Genomic DNA, 24392 nt, shown 5'->3' on the forward strand with positions numbered 1-24392 from the left:
TCAAATTAATAGGCGGAGTCTTGTAATTAGCATTTTTATATATTGAAATAAATATTTATATATTTTATAGTTTACTCTATATTTCGCTGTAAGACCCCCTAAAATAAATTAAATAAATTAATAAATTCGTAACGATGAGACAGACAAACACGTACAACACAAAGGTTGATCTTACACTTGTACAAAATAATTTAAAAAATTAAGAAACCCCCGTCTCCGAAGTTGCTGTCATCATCTCATCTGAAAAGATGCTATAAAAGAGCTGACGGTTTCCAAACGACTGAACACTCATTTTCCAAACATAACAAAGAACACACTTGACTAAATTATGTATACAATAAAAACAATAGAACAAAATTGTCTCAGCCGTTTGGTTGCTACGATGCTACGAAATAACTCCCCTACTACCTATAATCGAGGGTTTAAAAATATATACATACTCAGTCCTTAATATGTTACAAATAATTGAATAACCAACTTATACACTTTAAAATTCTGCCCTTAATGCGTTATCTGTAAAATTTTAAACACAATAAAATTGTGTTTGTGTCCTAAAGAAAGGAATAGCCCACTTGGAATCGACACATAGGCAACGTACCCTTATGTGCCCTTATTACGTTATCAACAACATATAAACAAAATAACAAAGTAGATATAATTAATAAAGTTATATCATTTTACTGCATTGTAGTTCGTTGTTGTGACCCACATGCGATACACTCTAGTGTAATATCAAAGTATATGTAATAAACGATGTAAAATATGAATGTGTTTATGAAAGTAATAACGAGTAATGTGTTGAATTCAGTGTCGTATCAGAAGCAAGAGGCGGGAACGTCAGAGTGGACACCATTGTTGAATAACTCCACTCCAGTTGAACGGGGTAAGTTAACGGAAGATACTTATGTATTAAATATAAAAAAAAAAAACCTATGTACAAACATATCAAATTAAAAAAATGTTATTTCGTAGTGGTAGAAAAGTTTTGTGCAATTTTGAAATGTTATCAAAAGTTTGCCAAAATACATATAACTTTATTTGCCTACTAACTTGTTTCATAAGATAGACGATTAGTGAAAACTATTATTACCAATATGAAAGTTTGAATGTGATGTTAATCTTTTTTTTTCTGTGTCTGAATGTTAATCTATTTCAATCACGCACAAAGTTATAATTTGCGAGATAGTTTTATTATAACGGGACTTAGTACGGACCTTTTGTATTTAATGTTGCTGACTTTTCAACGACCTTGCAGTAGCCGTGGTCGCAGCCAGTGAAGTTGTGTGGATGCAGTTTCTCAATAAACTCTTCAACATTAGTTATAAAAGGTTTATGCTAAGCCCCGTTATTATAACCATATCGCAAAATGTAAGTATTATATATGCGAGCATATCGTTTAGGATTTAAAAACACTTTTGCCAAAGTCAAAGGTAAGGTTGGAACCAAATATGTGCAATTCGATCATCCACCACAAACGATGTTAGGAAAATGTGATCAAAAACAAGTACTCATAAGCTGAAATAACTTCACAAGTATTTCACTATAAATGTGGTAAGACTATTATATATTTTGGAAAAGGATTTTATTTGCGAAACTCATAATTTTGAAAGTTATCCCACTTTAGGGTTAGATTGTAAAGGAAAAGCTAAAAAATCATCAAGCTTAGATTATTTTTAAAAAACATTTCCTTTACGCTTAGAACTAAGGTGTTATTGGAAGCAGAAGATTGAATACATTTTAGAATTGAATATTCAACCTCGTGGAAAATTACGGCATTTTACTCGCTTTATAAAATGGAAACCGTATCCACTTTCATATAAATTTCATCGTATGATTGCGGGCGGTTCAGTAAAAATTCAACATATTGCAGAACTTTTATTGCTGTTATTTTACCAAATGACCCAAATCCATAGTATTAGTTACTTTTGTAATTAGGACGTCCTAATTTTTGGAATTATCAAGAATAATAAATCGTTAAAATTAAGTTCTCGACGGACTAAAGTACCTACAACAATTAGAATTGGGAATTAGAGTGGCCTTTCAACTTGATTATTTTACTCGTCGAGTGTGTTAATGCTTAAACTGATGTCAATTTTTTTAATGAAATTTTTTGAATTGTATACAGAGTATTTTAATGTATTAATTGTACAGAGCCATTCATATCATTATAAGTAGTACCTAGTCGAAGAGTCATTGATATTCTAAGAAAAAAGTGAATTAAAATTCTCCCCCATTCTTTAAAGTCGATTTAAAAGAAGAGGCGATAAACCATGTAAATGCACTTTCTACAGACATCCAATTCGATTGTATTGATTCGTCCACTAGTTAGTTTGAGTAGTAAGTGCTAATTACCATTATTTAGCTAGCGGAGAAATTTGACAACTGTTGCAGAGTTACCTGACGTCATGCACATCGATTATAATTAAAACATTTAACTAATTCAAAATCAGCATAAGCAGTAATCGTAAAAACAGACATTCTTGCAGCTCATTAATATCCGTAAGGGGCCTTTCCAAACCGGCTGCCACAAGAACTGAGCTGGTTATGGAAGTGGTTCCTCAGGCATGGCAGACTGCCTGGGGACACACCCAGCTTGTTGGTAATACCATCAATTAATATAGATAGGAAGTTTTAGAGTAATCATAGCAACACAAAATGTTACTTATAGTAGTCAATTCTGTTAATTTGAAAATTCTTGCGAAGTATTTACTAGTATATAATGATGAACTATAGCGGCCAATCCGACTACGATAAAAAGTCATAATAAAGTAAATTATAATAAATAAATACACCTAAATCTTCCTCAGAAATCACGATATCTATTGATGAAAATCGCTATAGTATAGTAGTCAGCTGACTACTATACTATAGCGACTATAGTATTGTTGCCAGCCTTGGCAGCTGCCAAGGCTGGCAACAATAGCATTCTCAAGGAGGGTTGACGACAGACAGGCAGCCGGTTGTAAATCACAGCCAAATCTTTTTAACGACGCTTCGTAGCCTCATAGCCCTGGAAGCAACCGGGTACACACGAGAAAGACAGAAAGTTAATTCTGAAACCAGCAATCGATCAAATTATAATTTCCTTGATTAAAATTATCTGGGGGCACTACCGTGCCCCCGCAAGTCGAGCAAAAAAAAGGCACGGCCGTACCATCCTTTTCTCGAAGCAATTCAGGCCAATTTCGAACCCCAATAACTTCGTTGTGGATAAAACAGGAAGCCTGCATTTACTGGAAGCCGGTATTATATAAACACTGTAAATTTCAAATTTTATTCAATTTGAACCAGTAGTAAAATAATTTTAACTTGTTAAAGTTTATTGATTTTGTCACTCACTCATTCACTTACTGACCGATCATCACTAAGGCACTTCTAGCAGACATAGAATATAGACAAGAAATATTATAACCATCTTCATCGTCGGTTAAAAATAGCAATACATAAAATACTACATTCAATACGTATTCGAGTTCATTTTCCCTATGATTTTTTGGCAGTCACGTATACTTACATTGGTACTTCCGGTCTTTAAATACTTGTATATATTGACTTCCGGTTCAAATTGTTGGTATTTGGGAATCCTTCAAGGATTGATTAATTCATGACTTGAATAATTTGCGTTGAAGTCGACTACGTCATAGCACTACTATATTAGTGTTTTATTGTATACTATTCATAAAAAATAAAAATAAATGTGTTTGTTTCTAAGCTTGCAACGGATTTTGATGCAGTTTTCAATGTTTTAAACATTTTATTAATTAAGGTTTATACAAACAAACTGCCTACTAGACCGTGCGTAGCCGAGCCTAGTCGCTAGTAAGATATATTTTAACTGCTTATCATTATTTGAACACGTGCCGGTGGGGCCTTATTAGAAAAATACATCCTTTTTAGTATGTACAAATAAAAGTAGTTGAGGAAAAAAATATGTTATCTCAAGTACTCCACAAATATGTATGTGTAGAAATTATACCTGTACTAATAGAAGTATTATGTTGAATATACGCGAAATCCCAGAATATACTTATATGTATGTTTTGCGTGCGGATTCTTAGAAAATCGATTTATGTACAGTTGTATATTTAAGTCTGTAAAATAATACTTATCTTCAGGTAACTAATTATGAGTAGTGAAATTTATATTATGATTAGCCCTTGATATACATAAAAAAAATTGCAGCTTGTACTTTTATTTTGTTTAGCTTTTCAACCGGCGCCTATTAAATCGACGAGAGTATAGTTTAAACTTAGATTACAGTACTAAGTATTTTATTACTAGTTATTAAGTATTTATTATGGCTTCTGTTAATTTAATCTGGCAATAGCACTACGTATCTGGAATTTGAGAATTGATAGCTTTTATAATTTCTTCCTCAAATTGGTAGATCAAAGAGTATGAATTACCTTGTCACCTTTATATATTTTGGCTTCATCGTGAATAAATAATTACTATTAAATAAAATAAAATAATTACTATATAAATAATCTCGGATGATCATTCGTGAGTGACTTGTTTGTCCATTTAACTCGTCCATATTTGTACAGTACTCGAAAAATACTATTGTGGATCATTCACATTTAGCTGTGTTTGACCGATTGAACCGATGAATCATTGGCGGATCTATAATCGTTTGAAAAAATAGTTTAAAAAATACCTCCGTTCACTTTGTTTTGATATGTAAGTTCCCCTTTTTTTATTTTACTTCATATCAATAAAAAAAATAATTTAAACTCTAGTTTATATAATTTAAACTTCGATATATATTAAGTAGGGGTGAGTTAAGATAAACGTTTGGACTGCCGCATTTGTATGGAAGTGTGACCTACTAATTCTGTAGAAACGAAAAAAAAAGATTTCACTGTCGACCTCGACCTTTATCTTACACACAACAAAATCCAAATCGATTGATCACGCTGACCGATATTTAGCGTTTTTTGTGACAGTTGAGTAGTAATGATTATACGAATTTTGCAACGAGACAGTCGCGTTTCACAACAACGTAGGTACTATAGTCGCCGGAATAGAATCGATGGTCTTGCGATTTCCTTTCAGTAGCAAGGTTGAGCCGACCCTGATGAAAAACCGCAAAAGTCAAAAATATAGGCACAATACTTGCAAAATAGATGGATTACTAAGCGATTCGTGGCTTTTTTTATTTAAAGCACTTCTTCATATTTTCTCCTTTTATTATAATCGATATTTGATTATACGATATTACATATAATACTGCACACAAAAAAAAACAATTTCATCTATTATATAATATATATTATTAAATTTTATAGATTTTATTTCAAAATGAAAACACTTGACTCTGTATATTTCGTATAGGTTTATTTATGTGAGCGAAATAAGTCTCATTCCATCATTATTTTTGCCAACAAAAACATTTTCGTGTATAAAAAGAACCAAAAGAAACTAATATTTTGTCAGCTTTTTAGTAATTAAAATCAATTTGTGGATTTGTTACAAATTGTAGCAGTTTGATATAATTTCTTGATTGAAAAAACATCAATAAATAGAATAACACAAGGTACAATATGTTCTAAGTATAATTTTTACTTGTTGTATACGGAGAATAGTAATTTATCTGTACTATTAAGGAGCTGTCTATAGAGGCTGTATATAACATGTGCATATTATTTATAACTTATACCCAAAATACTACATAAACGAGGATAACTTTTCGCCATAGGGATTTCCCCACTCACTCATCCATTGGCAGGTAAGAACCCCTCAACTAGCATCTTTATGTGGTTTTACAGTTTAATAAACTATAAAATGATGACATTTTCACTGAACAGGAATTTATTAAATTATGTTCAACATCGTACTTTAACTAATTATTAGGTATCAAAAATGCGTAAGTATAGGACACCATGTTTTCAACTAAAAAATAAAAAAGGCTTATAAAAATGAGCTTTTTATTTACTAAGCCTTGGATATTAGAGTAACGAATTTTGGTCGACAATGGAATACAAAAGTAAAATTTAAAATAGAACAGATTTTTGAGAAACAATTACACAAATAGTTAAAGAGAATATAAAATACGATGATACATATGCAGAGTATAGATTGGTGATTCTACATAGTTTAAAACAAACCCCTTTTAGATATCAGTCGTGGAAAATTACAATCAGTATACAAGCATATTGGTGCGCAATATTGTTATTCGTTCATGCTACAGCAAAATGTACAGGTAACCGCACGTCTAATTCCTGCAGCGATGACAACTACGATTTTACTATTCATTTGTGTAGTCTGATGTGCTGTTGACAGTACATAACGCAAACTAGTAGCGGCAGTGGAAGTTTCCTCCAAGGTGTGGCGGGAATTTCTCTTTAAGAGCGAATGCGAATGTGTTTACAATTTGTACCTTCTGTTTATGTTTATTCAACGCAGCACGTGCTTAATGAATAGCCAATTAGAAAACTGATTTAGGTATTTTCTTGAATACCTATTAATTGTGTTCTTGAACTGCTAACATTAACCTACATTGTGGTAAAACGCATTTGAAAATGTTTCGTAAATTGGGTATTTTTAGTTATAGGGTTTCGTGAACTAAGTATATAAGGGACCTGACAAAGTCTTCATCAATTTATTTTCTCAGCAGACTTAAATTGTCAAAATTGTTATGAAGTCTGAATTTCTATTACTGGTCCAATGTCCCTAAATGTTATATACATTACTTTTTGTGATAGTACGGAACTCTTCATAACTAGTAAGGTTCACTTTGGACGGCTTCTTTATCATTTGGTTTGCATAAAAAAGTAATTGTGCCAACCACTTTTCTTCATGATTCGATAAAATAGTTCCCAATATAAATTACAATTTGCATAAATATATGAGATATTGTGTGTTGTACAAAAAATCATTACGTCATAATCATAATACATTACATAGAACACATATGTAAACATATTCTGTGTTGTTTGTAATAGGTACAGCCTTTGAATAATGATTACATTTTGCGAATATGTATGACATTACAAGGGATACCACTTTTAGTAAACGCAACTAAATCCCTATTTTAATAAATACTAGCCGACCGTCGCGAATTCGCTCGGGTAAAACCATAATAAATTAAACATGTAAACCTTCCTCTTGAAATCAAATCACTATCTATTAAAAAAACCGTAGTTATAAAGATCTAAGCATATATAGGGACCGACAGGGTGCGACTTTGTTTTATGCTATGTAGTGATAGTGATAATGATAACCTGTAACAACCCATCCTAAGAATACACATACATGAATGTGGAGATTACGTCAGATTAATTAATTTTAAGTGACCTAAATATACAAGTCAAGTAACTATTCACGATAGAGTGAAAGTAGAAGAAGAGAGAATATAACACTAAAAAGATAAACGTGCAAAAGAGGCCCCTTTTTTTTAGATATTCTTAGATTCGTAAGATATGAACCACTTTTCTGTTATCACTTCCGTCCCCATATTCAAAATTAACAACAGGGTCAGCTCTATTTACTTTTGATTTTATCTCATGACATGACAAAATTACACATGTAAGAGTTGCAGTCAAAGTAGAGTTACGTAGAAACACAGCAACTTTCTTGGCACAATTAATGAAGTGGTTTGCCATTTCCTTCTCCATTTCACACACAAGTCAATTATCAACCAGTGTGCAGGTTTCCTCACGATGTTGTCACGGAAGCAAGTGGTCGTCTGTGAAAACAACTATACATGAGTCAGATTGGTATACAAAATTACTTGGCAAACCACTTCTCTTCTCTTTCATCACACCACACTGCTTCAAAAGTTGTAATTACTATAAACTAATCTGCAAACTAATCGGTTTTTCAGAATATGTGATATATTAATAGTGTATAGCTTTGACATATTAATGAACATGATGATTTCCACGCTACCGGATCTCCGTTGCGGAAAAGGGGAAGAAATCAAAGAGGTTAATCATCTGATTAACCTCTTTGATTTCTTGAAGGTATGACCAGCTTTCAATATGCTTAATTTTAAATTCCGCACGTTCCATAACGATCCCGATGTCAACTCAGTTGCATAATCCTTTTATGATTTGAGAAAGTGATTGTGATGTCTAGAGTCTACAGGATACAATACCTATACAGGTAATGTGTACATCAACAACATAATTGTCTTAATGTGAAATCTAGCAGACAAAGGCAACCTAGTCACACACACACACACAATTAATCAATCACGAACTCGTACATCCGATTTTGAGATCACGATAGTGTACTTGTCTTGCGAAGCACGTGGCGCTTTAAGAAATTAAATTGCTCGATTGAGTTACTTATTTTTAGGTATTTTGGACTTTCCTGTTAAAACAATTAAGACAAAAATAACACGTATTAGGATTTCAAAAAGAAACATATTTACGATAGGGTTTAAACTAACAACATAGGATTACTTAAACACTATAATAATTATCCTCCATGGTTATAACCCACTGCTGATGTGCACTGCCTGTCTTACCCTACAAACCTGTGCTACAAACTGAAACAAAACAAGGCACACACTACTGTTTGGCGGCAGAAATAGATAATATCGAAATGTATTTAATAGTTTAAATTGGGTGAAAGTCTTGTCGACGTAAGTCAACTTTAATCTGACTCTATTCTAGTTGTCATGTCGATAAACATTAGTCGGGTGACAATAAAATGTGCAGTATAGTCGTCATCCAGCGCAGTGGCCACGCGTGTGCAATGACCCATAAAGAACAGAAAATGACGGAGACATTGTAGATAAGGTAATGTGCTTGAAGTTGACAGCTTTGGACGCATTCCATATTTAGAAATGTCCACGACTTACCGTATTCTCAAAAAAACATTCTAATTTTCTTTTTACTATTACAATATTGATTCATCTATACTGAAAACCATCTCCTGGCAGTTTAAAAATGCTTCGCGCTTTATGAAATAATAGAGCCTTCATGGAAGAGAAGGAACAACTGCGTCATCATCGTCACTTTCATCCGTTAATGTTGACATAACTGTTACTTCATTCGTGTGCTTCAATATCTTAACATCGAAAGTAGATTATGCTTCATACAAATCCGCATGTCCGAAATCCAAAAATTCGAACAGTTAAAATTATTCGATTTTCGTCTTTAAGAGCAAGAGCTAAGTAGTTTAGAAAATGCATTGCATGACCCAGTGATTAGTTGCACTGAACTTGACCCCATCGGTTACCTAAACGCGGACTGGTTCGTTAATTCGTGTGTGTGTTAATTCGTGGTGGTAGATAACCGGAACTATTTGGTTCGATTAAGATTAATTTGTTTAATGCTTGTTACTCTTATTGGTGTAACAGTTCGGCGAAGTTGGATATAAGAGGTTTAGTCTGCGCGGGCGCGGCATTGTCGCAACGCGCGCATGTTGAGTGAAGGCGTCAGGCGTCGACTCTTGCGCAGACGTAGATGCATTTCGATCGTACGCTCGCGAAATTATGAATTTGTGAAGTTTTCTTTACAACAGTGAATTGAACGTGAAAACTGACTGTAGTGGATTTTTTACAGTGGTGTTAATCGGCATTAATCATGTTGACCGGTTGGCAGTTACTTTTGTCTAAATGTAAGTTATATTAATTTTACATTTTAGGCAAATTAAATAAATGAATCATTAGTTACAGGAAATTGGTTTAGTAAAGTCTTGGAGATTCATGCTCGATGTTCATTTAAGTGAAAGAAAATATTCATGAACTTTAAAGTGAGCAGAATAGATACAAGAACTTCAAATGCATATTTACGAATAAAATTAACCTAATAAGACAATTACAATTTGATAATTGTATAATTGTAAAAGTAATACCTCATAAAATAAATATTCGAAATTAATAAAAACAACACTAAAATCCATTCAGTAGTTTAGTAGCTAATAGCGTGTAGATAGACAGATTCATAGGGAACTTCAACTGGCGGGTTGTACTCCGCGACCTCGTTCCCGTAAGAATTTCGGGATTGTGCTATCATAAACCAGTATGTTCAGTTATCAAACAGTGATTTAAGAATTTCAGGTGGTTCTAATACCCTTCAATAACACAGTAAATATAAACACGACTGCTAGGAAATGATTATGATTTAGCTACACATACTTAGGTACTTCTGGTTACAGCATTGATTGTATAATTATGTAAACTGACGTTAGCCTGTAGTGTTTGAACATATTTAACCGTGGGAATTCGTTAACTTTGCTTTTCAAAATATATTTTTTAAATTAAACAATACATAGGTACTTATTAAACATATGTATATTTACTATTTATTCTACAAAGACTTATTAGTTATTATTATTTTTTAATTTCTTTTTCTTTTTAAGTATAAAAGCATGTATCAAATTATAAAGTTTTATTTTATACTAATCAATAAGTGGGTAATAGTATTAACATTGTAATCGAATCCCTGAAAAACTGACTGAAAATATGACTAACTGACTAACTGAACTGAAGCTGTGTTCGGAGGCTATTATTGTTTTAAATTTAAGAATAATTCTTAATTTTAAAATAGCGGATTAGTACCTAATTATGTCGCATCCATATTGTTATAAAACAAATCAACATTATAAGGCGTAACCTCGATGAAATAAGCCTATAAATTCAATCCTAGTTTTGCGATTGCTGTGCGCGCTATAGTTGACTGTTGACTATAATAAATAATTTAGAGTGCATACAGTCCAACTGTGTATTGAAAAGTTTGGTATTGTGTCGATTCAGTTCCGCTATCGACCCACAACGACCGATTCTATACACCTAACGTGGTATGAATAAAATGAGTTGATTAAATTTTACGTTGAAACCGTTGTAGTTTTAGCACTGCAAACGCTCTAAATTTAAATTAGTCTTTGTACGAAATAGAACATATTTTTTTCGATAACTATAGCTATAATTCGACTTTATGTCGAAAACGCGAATATTGAGAAAATAACCAACAAACAACCGATTTTAAATACGGGAAAGTTCTGTGGCGTACCTTATCTGTAATAATAGATTTTTACAAAAAATTGATTTTTTTCTTCCGACTTTCAGAGAAATCTTGTTTGAGCGCGTGACATAAATCATATTCGTGCAATAAACTGTTGAAGAATTCCCTCATCGGGAGTCGATACTACATTTCTTCCCGGTGTTCTTGCTTTTCACAATAATACATTGCCATTGGAACTAAAGCCACGTGTAAAATTTCATTACCGTTGTGGAGTTCACTTGTTGGGAGCAGATCCTGGGTGCATACAATTACATATTAAAATAATATTACAATGCTTTTAAACTTTCGTGTTGCATAATTATATATTAAACAACAGGTATTAAACGTGCACATACCTTTGTTATTTCCCATACGTTTCGGATCTTTGTAACAAGGTATATGCGCGTTTAATACCTGAGTATATAATTTTGTTGAATGTTTTTATATCATAAAAATCCTATTATAACATGTTTTGACTGTTTGAAATAAAATTAGAACGATTTAATATGATCAAATATTCTATTATAAGTAACATGTCTGTTGCACGTTCTACAAAATGGCTAACAGCTGAACTGATTAGCAGAATTGGGAAAAACACAATGGACTTGTTATATCCCGTTTTTATGTTTTATTTCCATGCTTTCATCTGTGTTTCAATCTCGAGCCATGAATAATCGTGAAATGACTATTATTAAATTTTGCGTTCCGACCATTTGGCACTCTACAAGACTACACCCTCGGCTAGCCCCCAAAACGTTTCATCTAACTATTTTTTTATTAATCTCCTAATATTACTGCACTGTACTTAATTTTTTTTTCTTTACAATTTATAATTACATAAACAGATACATGATATTGTGAAATCAATTTATGATTGAATGAGACTGGTCTCTGAAGTAAGCTGAGCTTGTATTTCAATACACCAGCCTCTCCCCGCTAGGTAGGTATACACAGAAAAATATATGTTGACTCATATCATTAATTAAAAATAAAGTATAAATTTAAAAACATAAATAATAATATACAATCAGCATACTGTATAGCGAACTATTCAAATTAGATCTTCTGTCTGAAATTGTAGTAAAATGTACCTAATTAATGACATTTTGTTGCATAACGTGCCACGTTGTAATTAATAAATTTATTTTACATCAAGCTGTATACATTTTACATCAAGCTGTACATATTTGTTTTCACTTGTATTTGTCAGACTAAAGTTTTAGAAATTATTAACTATTAAAAGAGATAATCGCATATTTCGGTCCGGTGTTCTGGACCCACCAAATTCAACTTAAAACAAAAAAGTGCGTATTGGAGTTTATTCACATTTTCGATTCGACCTTCCTGAAATATATCCATTGGAACCATATTTAGAAATTATATGGATCTTCGGAAATTGAAGTTCAGAAATAAAAATGAAATCAATGACGTAATTTTTTTTTAAAGGTTGCCAGTGGGAATGAGATCTAATGAGAGGTCGAATGGGCACTAAAGAGGGGTTAGTCCGCCTATTTATACTATTAGTTATATAAAGTGAAAAAATAACAAACCCACATTGTTTTTAAAAAAATGTTTGTTTCTGATTTTACTTGTGTCTATAGACTATCATAAAAAGCGGACACTGGGTTAAGGAACTAGGAAAACGCTCAGATAAGAGAGAGAAAATACCACATAGAGTAAATAGAAAATATGACTTTTATGAACTCACCAATTTTAAATAAAGTTTTTCTTCAGTATTTTATATTCTGCTATTCAAATCGCCATTTAAAATTAAATGTAGAAATAATAAACAATCGAAACAAGAGAAAAGTTATTTGATTTTTCATTAAAAGCGTAACGTTTTTATTGCGCTAATAATATTAAATCTGTAAACAAATGGCTATGCTATTGTAATCTAGAGATGTTTTAATAGACGACACGTTGTTTCCACGAGGGTGGCGCGACACGTGACTGTCAGGTACTGAGTACTGGAAGTAGATCAATGTCAGTTACATGACAATTATTGTATACTATTAATGTATTTTTTATTCACCATCATCAACTGTTATTTATACGTCCCCACGGTTGGGGCCTTTGTTATGGATGGACAAGGAGTATGGGCCATAACCCACGACGTGGTGAGCCCATTAGGGATTGCCGTGTTTTAACGATTGCAAATACAACCGGGATTAATGGCTTCACGTGCCTTCCCAAGCAAGTTGAAATAAATTTTAGATCGTCCATGCTATGGCCGACCATCGTGAGAGTGCCTTAACCGCCACTATAACAAGCCGAACGAGCTAACCACTCCGCCATTGAGCTCCTGCTAGCAAGATATTTTATTAATGTATATTACAGTTTCGTATTTATCTTCCGAACAGTTTTTATTAGTACAGCTATTTCAGAAACCTGTCTTGAAACTAGAACAACATTTACATTACAGTTACCAGTAACATATAGTTGCTTTTGATACATTTTTAAATTTGTTGATATTTTCTACAAAATATAAAAACATTGCGTTGACTTGTTATATGAAAATTAGAAATTTAATTTTAGAAAAAATAGATTTTATATCTAAAGTGTTTATAAAGTTGACAAGTAGGTCTCAAAGTGGTCATTTTACGTATGGTTCGTGCAAATATATAAAGAATGATAGTTATGTACTTGGGTAACTGTTAAATACGTGATATATTATAATAAAGGTACAATAAAAGGACTTATACGACCATTTGTGAGTGCATAATCATGAGTTAGCAATTGTCATCGGTTTGCACTTATTTAACATTATAATAAAATATACAAAGTGTAAATAAAGCTATGTATCTATTACCATAATTAAAATCTGATTACAGATGTTATACGTATTGCAATGGCTAGCCATAAAATTGGTCATACAGTAAAAGTATGACATGCTCGTCTGTCTCTCTCTCATCGATGCATGATTCCAGGTGCATTCGGGGTCGTGACGCTAGAAAGCCCAGGGTCAGTGTAAACAGTAAATTTAAAATAGTGAAGATTTGGCTGTAATTTTACAAGCGACCGCCGGCCTCACGTAAACCCTCCTTCGGAATACTATTGGTGCTTATCAGCTGCTTAGGCTGTGTCCCTAAATAGCCTCGTACGACAGCCACGAAATGATATGGTCCTATTCCAGGGCGGAATCACACGCTAAAAGTTCCCGTCATCATATCATAAAACGTATCTTTAATTAAATCAAGTCATATATTTACGGTGCTAACCTTACTTCGTAAAATCTAGATACCTTGTGCGAATTGCGAAATTACGGCCTTCGCCCAATAAAAAAACTCTACCTGACTTTACCTATGTTATTTGTTCTAAGTAATCGACTGCTAATTAAGATCTAATAATGAAGTATCATTGAAGCATATCGATTCCATTAAAATCAAAATAATTCCAATTTTGAGTGTGAAATGAAATATTAGAGACGGTCAGCTCTAGTGTCAATGCCAGTTTAAAAATAAATTGAATCATCAACTCCGTAGGTACCTAAGCGTGATGTTGTCAAAATTATATAAATTACTTACATAGTGCAAAATGTAAAGATTGTTGCCAATTTCTGATGGTTGTACATGGTACTCTTAGGCAAATAAAATGTCTCAGAGCTTGTAATCGTCCGGAGTTGATTAATTACATTTCTGCGGAGAAAGTCGCCGGCTGGACGACTCTCCAGCAATTAGACTGCGCGTTCGATTCCTGATAACGAGCTTAGACAAATGAAATTTATTAGTTTCATAGGACTACTTAAGTTATATTACCAAGAATTTTCACAATTTTCAAGCCCGTTTCGATTCGTATTGGATACCTCTCTCTCCAACAACAATATGCACAAATTATTTGCCAACAATAAGCTTTATCGCCCACACAATTTGGCTGATCAGTTGATCGAACTTAGCAAGGAAAGTCGAATATTAACGTTCTTCTTTCACTGTTATTTTCTTTTATATAATGTACTGAGAATGTTGTGCAAATGTGTGTAATAAAAAATACCCTGTATAGCCTCTTAAGTCCTCACGTTTGAAACGAAATACGAATAGCACACACGTTGCTCTAATTGCGACTCACGCGCACGGACTATTGATTGCCATCATTTGGTAGTTTACTTCAACAATGCTCTATATCCGTAAACAACGTAATAACTACTCGCCTACCCAAACCTCCTCACAATTTTGACTTTCGTACAGCATTTGTTGAAGAAAAAATAGATTATATACCTATGCCATAAGAACAGCACGGATACTGTAATATTTTTTAAACGTTGTCGACTAATATATGCTTCAGTGCTCATATGAAAAGAAAAAAAAATAATTCACCTAAGAATAGTTTCAATTTAGTTTCGTTCGAACTTCGAACTGAAAGTTGTTCAACGTTCAACTTAATTAAAATTGTTTATGTTTGATGCACCATACATTTTTTTACCATTTTATCTGTTGATTTCGGATGGTATAATAAGAAGTGAAAATTAAATACGGTAGATAGAGACATGTGGAGAAAAGGAGATGTTTAACAAGCAGTGGGACACTAATATTTTGTACTCAGAATACAAAAAAAATACTGTAATTTAAGGTTTTGTACCAAGTTATTAACTACCTAGAGTGCGCGTACGCCAGATAGTCTGGCGCGGACGACTGGTTTGCTCACTAATCATCAGGCGATCGTACGAGCCAGGAATGCTGGCAGGTTCCGTAGAAATCTATGCAATAAAAACCATGACCAGGCCTGACGACATTTCCGATCCCATAAGGAAACCTATCAGCGCATGATGATTTTTAAACAAGACTTGAGCAATCGATAAAAAATTGAGCAATCTTGACAGAAATGATTGGATTGTCAGGGTAGGGAAGAAACAATATTTATTACATCTGTATATAAGGATGCAGGTATACTTATATAAACACTAATGGTCTTTTAGATTGTATATAACTAATATTATATAAACAAATAATGTCAAAAATAATACCTACTACAAAAATGGATTTCTAACGGATGGTCCCATTTGTGTATTCGACAAGCATCGCTACGATACGATCAAACGGAAATAATAAAACCTTTTGGTAAATCAATGATGGCTGCGGGGCCAAGAAATTAGTGCTTGTCTTAAATATGAAGTAACCAATGGAAAGTAAAGTTCAAAATTCAAGGTAACTTTCTTCTAGTTTGAATAAATACGAGTAGGTACGTATTATGGTATGAATGACATTGATCGTTTATATCAGAAATAGAATATGTTGCATAGTGTAATATGTGTATGTATAGAAAAAATATTTTCTGATGTAAGTTTCTGTAGCGAATAGGAAAATGTGTATTGTTACGCTACAAATAAATATTTTTCTATATCTGTTTGGTGATGTCCTGTCCAGCGCTTCCAACGCCATCCTTTAAATTTCTTCGAAAAATTAATAGTTTCTAAAATTAAACTTTGATATTTAAAGTTATCCCGAGAAACGATTATTTTTTTTATAAAATTGATTCTCTACTCCTTAAAAATTTGATGGACGGTAAGGACAGTGGTCGAAATGCTCGCGGAATCATCCATTTGGAAAGTTTCTCCTAACGTAACTACAGTCGTTTAGCAGCGCAATTAACAAATCAGTGATTAGTGTCAATAGCACATAAGTACCTGTCTGCTTAAGTATCTATCTGTTTACTCTTTATATACCTACGTCGAATAAAATTTGACATTTTACATAGATAAAACTTTATATATATGTACTGTATGATAACTTATAATAGCCGTATGATCTCTTACTCTCTCTTATCCAAGCATTATCCCGGTTCCCTTCTCAACCGTTCTTTGTCGAAGCCACGGCTCCTTTCTCCTAGATTTTCTCCTCTACCTTCTTCGAACGATCTTCAGCATCCTTAGTTTAGTGTGATAAAATAGAATTTTAAATATAGACTAACGCAAAATTCACGGGCCGATGCCCAACAGTGTACTACACTATAGGTTAGTGTTAGTACATTGCAGTACCTAGAACTTGAATAGGTTTACAAAATGTTCACACAGTATGCACTTAGGCACGTCTCATGCGCTGCCATGCACAGAACTGATGGGTGCAATTATTGACAATTATCATGCCAGCAGTCGTTCATTTTGAAGATTTGATTGTCGCAAGTGTATGTCGTGAACGTTGAAATGAATTACGTGGAATGCACGTGGAACTACATTATGATCACTTAATTCCACATAAGAAAACATAAAAGTTTGCCGTAGTGCCTAGTGCCTGTCTATCTCTTAAACTAAATATGCTACGATTAACGGTTTTTGGTAGTAGTTAAATATTTTAGTTTTGTGTGAAGTTGTATTAGGTCTCTTACAGTACATATGCTCATTTGATGTCGTCAAGCTAATGATAGTCTCGAGCATAGATTTAGTACGAAGTACCTACTAATTCCATGGTCTTGAGAGAGATAGCGACTGGAACACTATAACCGAATTTTTGAATTTTTATTCACAACAATCTTTGGTACTTTTTTATTATGGTTCTACCCGAGCGAAGCCGGGATGGGACGCTAGTCTGCAATAAAGTTCTCTGGTATTTAACTCTAATTTACTCAATTAAGTAGTTTTGAAATAACATTGTCAGTAGCAACTTTCGGATTAAATTTCACACGCATTTAATTAGTACTAATGAAGACTGCTTAGTTTAGGAATCTCGATAATTGCAATATCACATCGTGCTAAAAATGGATACTGGCCAGCATGAAAAAGTAAAGAAAAAAATAATATTCAAAATCATATTACGAACTAGATATAGTAGCCAACGTAAAGATGAAATTTAATATGATCAAATATCTAGTCTCATTTTGGAATTTGATGCAATTTTTCTTTTCAGTATTCTTTATTCCACAACGATGGGTGATGGCAATAATGGGATTCCTGGCGGTGGCCAATGCGTACACGATGCGAGTGTGCCTCAACATAGCCATCACACAGATGGTGCGGAGACGGTCTGTCAACGGCGGCGCGGACGACGGTGCGTGCCCAGCAGACGTGGCTGGGCTTCAGGAGACCGTCTCTGATGCTACTGTAAGTCTACATCATTGTATATGAATATAGTGTACTTCAACATAGCCATCACACAGATGGTGCGTCGACGGTTAGTCGCCGGCGGCAGACGTGGCTGAGCTGCAGGAGACTGTCTCTTATGGTACTCTAAGTTTACAATACCGTTGTATATGAGCACAAGTAGACTTTGGTACAAAGTTCGTCTGCTTGGGTACCTCACTCTCATCTATTTCTAGCGCCAAACAGCAACGCTTTCATTGTTGTGTTCCTGTTGTTGGAGAGAGGCAGCATAATTACAGGATGGTAGGCCACATAAATTACCAAAAAAGAAAAAAATACTACTGGCCACATTGGTATTGTAGGTATCCTGGACTGCGTTGACCACTTCCCATCAGTCGATTTTTTAAAGTTGCACTAGCTCAGGCGTTGGATTACTTGTTGTACTTGTGGGAAAGAGGGACATGACGACGTGCAACTATGCCTAAAGCATTGCCTCAACATAACTATCACTCAGATGGTGCGGAGAAATTGCGTTTGACTATATTGAAATAATTGAAATATATTTCTCGAGTTTTTCGAACATTATTGTACAGATACATACTTCAGATTACTAAACTTTTCTCATGTACTAACTTGTTTTATTCCTAATGATATTATGGTTATTATTACAGTAGCTTGACTGATAAATAATGGTCAACGATCTAACAATTAAACAAAAAGATTTAACAAGATAATTATCTTTACAGTATACTACGTTCCGCTTATGATTTGAATAATGAGCGATTATAAACTATCAAGTCCATGGAAAATTTATGAAATTATCCAAAATCAGAGTTTATTTTTAACAATCATATCGAAATTATTTTATCTTTTAGGATATAAGTGGCTTCGATTGGGATGAAGAAACCCAAGGCATAATACTAAGTGCGTTCTACTACGGGTACATCGTAACGCATCTACCTGGTGGTATGCTGGCAGAGAGGTTCGGGGGGAAGTACTCACTAGGATTCGGAGTCCTGAGTACAGCAGTGTTTACTCTCTTCACGCCGTGGACTGTCAGCGTGGGGGGCGCGACTGGACTCATCATCTTGAGAGTTTTAGAAGGTCTTGGAGAAGTAAGCCATTTCTTATTAACAAAGCGCCATTATTATGATGCTGAAGTTGATTTCACGTTTCACGTTGACATTCTTGATTACTTTTTATTACCATTATGGAGAACGGTAACAGTTACATGAAGTGAGTATACGGCATTCTCAGACTTTTGTAACCAATCCACGCGACCACAATAGCGACAGAGTTAGCTATAACATTTTAATAACAAATGCCCATTACGCATATGCAGTTACGTACTGCGCTATTGAGTTAGATAAAAGATAAATTAACACTGCATGTTTCGCCTTTGTCCTCACCATATAACAACCATTGCAACTGATATGTGGCATGATTATAAATAAATACAATTAAGTAAATAATTATTTTTTCAGGGTACAACATTCCCGGCTCTAAACGCTATGTTAGCTCGGTGGGCACCCATATCAGAAAGGGGGCGAATGGGTTCCCTTGTCTTTGGGGGGGCGCAAATCGGAAACATAGCAGGGACTTACTTATCAGGCCTGGTGATTAAGGAGACGGGAGAATGGGAGTCGGTATTCTATCTTTTTGGCGCCATCGGGATCTTATGGTTCATTTTATGGGTAAGATATTTAGACTCTTGTTTATAGTTTATGTACCTTAAGTATTGTTTATACGTTTCGTGATCTTTTTTTTTGCAAATCAAAATCTTCATATATATTTATTTTACAAATTCACACATTAAAAATTGGCCTTTATATAAATTATGTAGAATTTAAATTTGGATTATGGGCTTCAAAAACACATGCTTCACGATAGCCTGTTTTTTCGTATGTAAAATATACCTACTTGTATAATTTGTTTGCAAGGTACATTGGAACCGTGGAGTCGTTTTCACTCAAAGTCAACACATTTGGCGCATGGCTTTTTTCAGTAGTGTTTACTTTAAGGATTGCAAACATGCCTTTTGTATTCCATCACGGTGTTAACTGTTTATTAGGAGGGTCGCTGATTGGTTTTCGGCTTTTGGATTTTGGTCCAAACAAACTTAAAGCAAATTTTTGATCCTCTTTTCTGTCTTCTCTCTTCTCTGTCTTCCCTAAATAAGTTTTGATGTTTTTCTAGGCGATCCTATGTTATAACGACCCGGAATCACACCCGTATATATCCGACCAAGAGAAGAAGTACTTGGAAGAAGCGCTGGGTCGCCACAACAACAGCCAGCCATCCTCCATTCCCTGGAAGGCTATCTTCATGTCTGTGCCACTATGGGCTCTTGTTTGTGCACAGGTAAGATTTAAGTAAATGACACTTTTATGCCACGAAGATAGATAAATATAAAGATTACCTATATTAACAATCAACGACTTCCAAATTCAGCTGTAGCTCCGAACTCTGAACTATATACCCTAATTATTTTTATTTAATTTTCTAATGCAACAGTAGAGTTCTTTAGCATTAATGTGGACATTCAATATTGTAGAAATGAAGAGAATCATAGTAAATACGGTACTATGTCAACCATTATTCGAATAGATAAAATTTCGCAAAAATAATCTTTATCATCATTTCACAAATAAAATACATGGTAATAACTAAAAGGTCGATTTGAGGATTGATTACGTATTGCAATGGTAATTTTGTTTATGGCCATATGGGGGCCTGTCAATTACGCAAATATATTTGCAACGTAATTCAATGACGCGTATATAGGGATCAATTGACACTGTGAGTAAATATTATCAATCACATCTATTTTGATGATACGTGACGCACGCAAAGGCATCTTCAATAGGATTGTTATCGATCTCGTGTTTTGATAAATTAATATGTTTTCATTGCAAAATATGAACAATGATCTCGATATCGCCTACAAAGTCTGTTTTACGACCTACGAACCACAACATCTCACGTGAATTAACGTTAATAGGAATGTGAACTTATTCACAAAACATTTCATTATTTTGTCGTCACATAAACGGATATTTTAAAATATTTATTCGTGAAATAAATAATTGATAAGAGGCTGTTTTCCAGCCTCAACAAGACCTTTATTGTGAAACTGATAATACTCTATAGTCCATACAATAATGTTTATTTATACTGTATATTATATTTATTTCTAGTATATAAACATTACTCTGATCTTTCATCTCCTGCAGATTGGACACGATTACGGCTACTTCACCATGGTCACCGATCTCCCAAAGTACATGACCGGGGTCCTAAAGTTCGACATCCATCAGACAGGCACACTCGCAGCGTTACCCTACGCCGTCATGTGGTTCAGTTCCATCATCTTCGGCTGGGTTTGCGATAAGATCGTCAAGAAAAACTGGCTCACCGTCACCAATGCTAGGAAAACATTCACAACCATTGGTAAGAGATGGTATAGCTATTGCTGAAATATTCAAGTTTAAAATTACTCTTTTTCGATGACTTAATGTCTTGGATGTGTTTTAAACGTTATCATGATTTATATTGTAAAGATCCTCGAGTCGCTGAGCCAGCGAAGTAGTAAGTATGATTGGTATCATGTTTGCTTAATGTACAATAAGAAAACTACGACTAAAACTATATTTTTCTGACTATACCTATACAATATAGTTCCATTCAGATAAACTACGACTAAAAAGAAAATTTTATGACTACACCTATATATAGTTCCATTCAGATACAAATTCAGTTGTAGTACCTACTACAGTTACCGTGAAATGCGGAAGGGAACGTAATATTTAGTCACGTGAAGCCTTATTTTTGTCACGGAAATGAAGCCTAGTATTCATTTATGAAGTAAGACCTAATATATTTATTAATTCTAAAATAGGAAATTAAGCTATAAATCATTTATTTCTTAATTTCCACCTTGCTGTTTCAAACACGTGAAAAGAATTGGAAATTGACTAACCGACGATTTATTGTTTAATTTCCTAGAAAGTTTCTTATATACCCATACTTATCTATAAGATTTTTTTGTAATTTTATAATGGAAGGTAACATGCTCAGATGAAAGAGAGAGATTGAAATTATACATAGACAAGAATTAAAAGATTCTTCGTGTTGTCCAAGATGATGATAATACGATCATGAGCGCAAAATGGTGTGACTACTAAGGATACCGAAGATCAGATGAAAGAGAGAAAAAGACAAGAACACTCGTTGACCTGAAAATGAAATTTCAGTCTCTCTTTGGTTGTGCATACGTTATCGATTCGCTCCAGTGCACATCAAGGTTCAGATTTAACGAACCGTTAATGCACTTTGATTATATCTTTTGATACGGTGAATGTAATTCCCGTATAAATGACGTCATAAACGCTTTTTGTAATATACAACATAAACAAAAGGGATATATTTTACTTGATTCCTATAAATATAAATTCCTCTATTGTTTGTAGTGCGGGCGAGGGTGTAATTACAGGCTGTTACATTAATATGCTTATAGTGAAAGTTGAACGTTGAATTTTCTTACCGAAATTTAAGTATATCTTCATACATGTCATCTGAAGCGCATCTGTTTCTACAGCCTCTGTCGGCCCTGGCATATGCATGATCCTGGCTTCTTACTCCGGCTGCAACACCGAGGCTGTGGTTATACTCTTCACAGCGTCCATGGGTCTCATGGGTGCCTTCTACCCGGGCATGAAGGTCAATGCCCTGGACCTCAGCGGGAACTACGCAGGCACCATCATGGCGATCGTCAACGGCATCGGAGCCATCACTGGCATCATTGCACCGTATCTGGTTGGACTGCTGACACCAGACGTAAGTTAATTACGAATCGATGTTTTTCGTCGAATATGTTAGTTAATAACACTGGTGTCAGATTTTATTCAAGTTTTTGATGACCTTTGGTGTAGTGGTTATCACGCTCATCCGCTATCTGGAAGTCCTGAGTTCAAAACAAATTATCTGCGGTTCCAGGTGTTTTCTGGGTAGGACCATATACAGAGGTTATTAGAAAAGTAAAATAAATAAACGTAAGCTACCTTTACAATTGACTTAAGATTGTGTCAAAAAATTACAAATATTTGTGAAATATAAATATATAATATAATAGCTTTTACGTCAATATGTGCTGTTTTTAGCCAATGCCAGAAAAGACAATAGACCAAACTAATTGTCTCTTATACTTTTGAACTCAGCTGGCTAAAGAACTAAACAGGTGTTGAATTAATTTTATGTCAATCATCATTTATTTAGTAACTAGCTTTTGCCCGCGGCTTCGCCTGCGTCAGTTTCTCACGGGAACAGTACAGAGATCTATCAAAATTTTTTATGAATTGATTGAATATAAGTATGAAGAGGAACATATAAACTCACTTTATCACTACATTTATCGTAGATATTAAATGAAATAGAAAAAGTGGAATAGGATTGAACAAATCTGAAACTATTTTAGGACTCTGGAAGCGAGTTCAGCTTCTATATTCAATGGTGAAAGTTCGATGGCGAGAGTAAAATAAACTGTATTTTTTTTCTAACAAAAAAAAAATTTAATGGGAACTATAATAAAATTATTTCCACTATTTTATTTTCAATTTTATGAGTTCACATGTGGCGCTATCTATTATCAGGTAGTAAAACTAATTATCCGTATTTTTCTTATAGACATTTTAAGCAAAAATTTCGAAATAATTACTTATAAAATAAATAATTACAAACTTGTTTTTTAAAGTTCAACCTAAAAATGAACGTAAATCTAAAATTGTTCGTGTCTCACTTCAAAAATAACAAAAGTTTCATACAAACTTCCACTCCCTATTTATTTTTCGTATATCTCCAATGTACATAGTCCAGTTACAGTTTTATTATAAGTATAGATGACAAATAGGTCACATTATTATTATGTAAATACCGACGTGCTGTTAAATGCCTATTTACGTCAAACATGGAATTAATAAGTACGTCAAGTTACTTAATTCGTCTTAAATCATTACTTGCTTTTCCTTATTTACGTGATCAATAAGTTAGATATATAGTGGAGCAAATACGAGGCATTCTTGTCCATGGAGCAGCCAAGTGGAAGCAATACCCTGGCTCTTTCAATTATCAAAATGTGCGATTAAAATCGTAAAGGTCGGCTGCAAAAGCCCGGTGATACTTTTGAATCTTTCCTATTCCCATTAAATTCCTTTTTCCTATATAAATATTCTTAAAATTATTACTAGCCCAGTCATAATTTTAAGATTAATTTAATTTTTTGCAGCCGCCTGTACATAAATTCGAGTGCACCGTACTCATTCTGCTAAAATCAAAATCAAAATCAAAATCAAATCATTTATTCAGAAATTAGGCCTTCACAGGCACTTTTTCACGTCATAATCTAAATTAAATGATGTTTACCAAAGCTACAAACT

The 24392-nt window shown here is 33.8% G+C and overlaps 1 protein-coding gene across 2 annotated transcripts in view; it reads left to right on the forward strand.

Annotated features, from left to right (window-relative positions):
• Positions 1 to 709: 709 nt before the first annotated feature.
• LOC128673396 (putative inorganic phosphate cotransporter) overlaps positions 710 to 24392 on the forward strand; it is a 30308-nt gene continuing 6625 nt past the window's right edge. The window contains exons 1-7 of one of the 2 annotated variants that reach the window (XM_053751200.2): positions 710 to 883; positions 17789 to 17982; positions 18837 to 19076; positions 19446 to 19655; positions 20158 to 20322; positions 21195 to 21411; positions 22559 to 22797. In XM_053751200.2, the coding sequence (XP_053607175.1) occupies positions 763 to 883; positions 17789 to 17982; positions 18837 to 19076; positions 19446 to 19655; positions 20158 to 20322; positions 21195 to 21411; positions 22559 to 22797 (1386 nt within the window). In that variant the 5' untranslated portion in view covers positions 710 to 762. Of the gene's footprint in view, positions 884 to 9340; positions 9571 to 17788; positions 17983 to 18836; positions 19077 to 19445; positions 19656 to 20157; positions 20323 to 21194; positions 21412 to 22558; positions 22798 to 24392 lie in introns of those variants that run through there. The other variant, XM_053751201.1, reaches the window with a different exon arrangement.

This window comes from Plodia interpunctella, chromosome 11 (assembly GCF_027563975.2).
Source record: "Plodia interpunctella isolate USDA-ARS_2022_Savannah chromosome 11, ilPloInte3.2, whole genome shotgun sequence".
NCBI classification, from domain to species: domain Eukaryota; kingdom Metazoa; phylum Arthropoda; class Insecta; order Lepidoptera; family Pyralidae; genus Plodia; species Plodia interpunctella.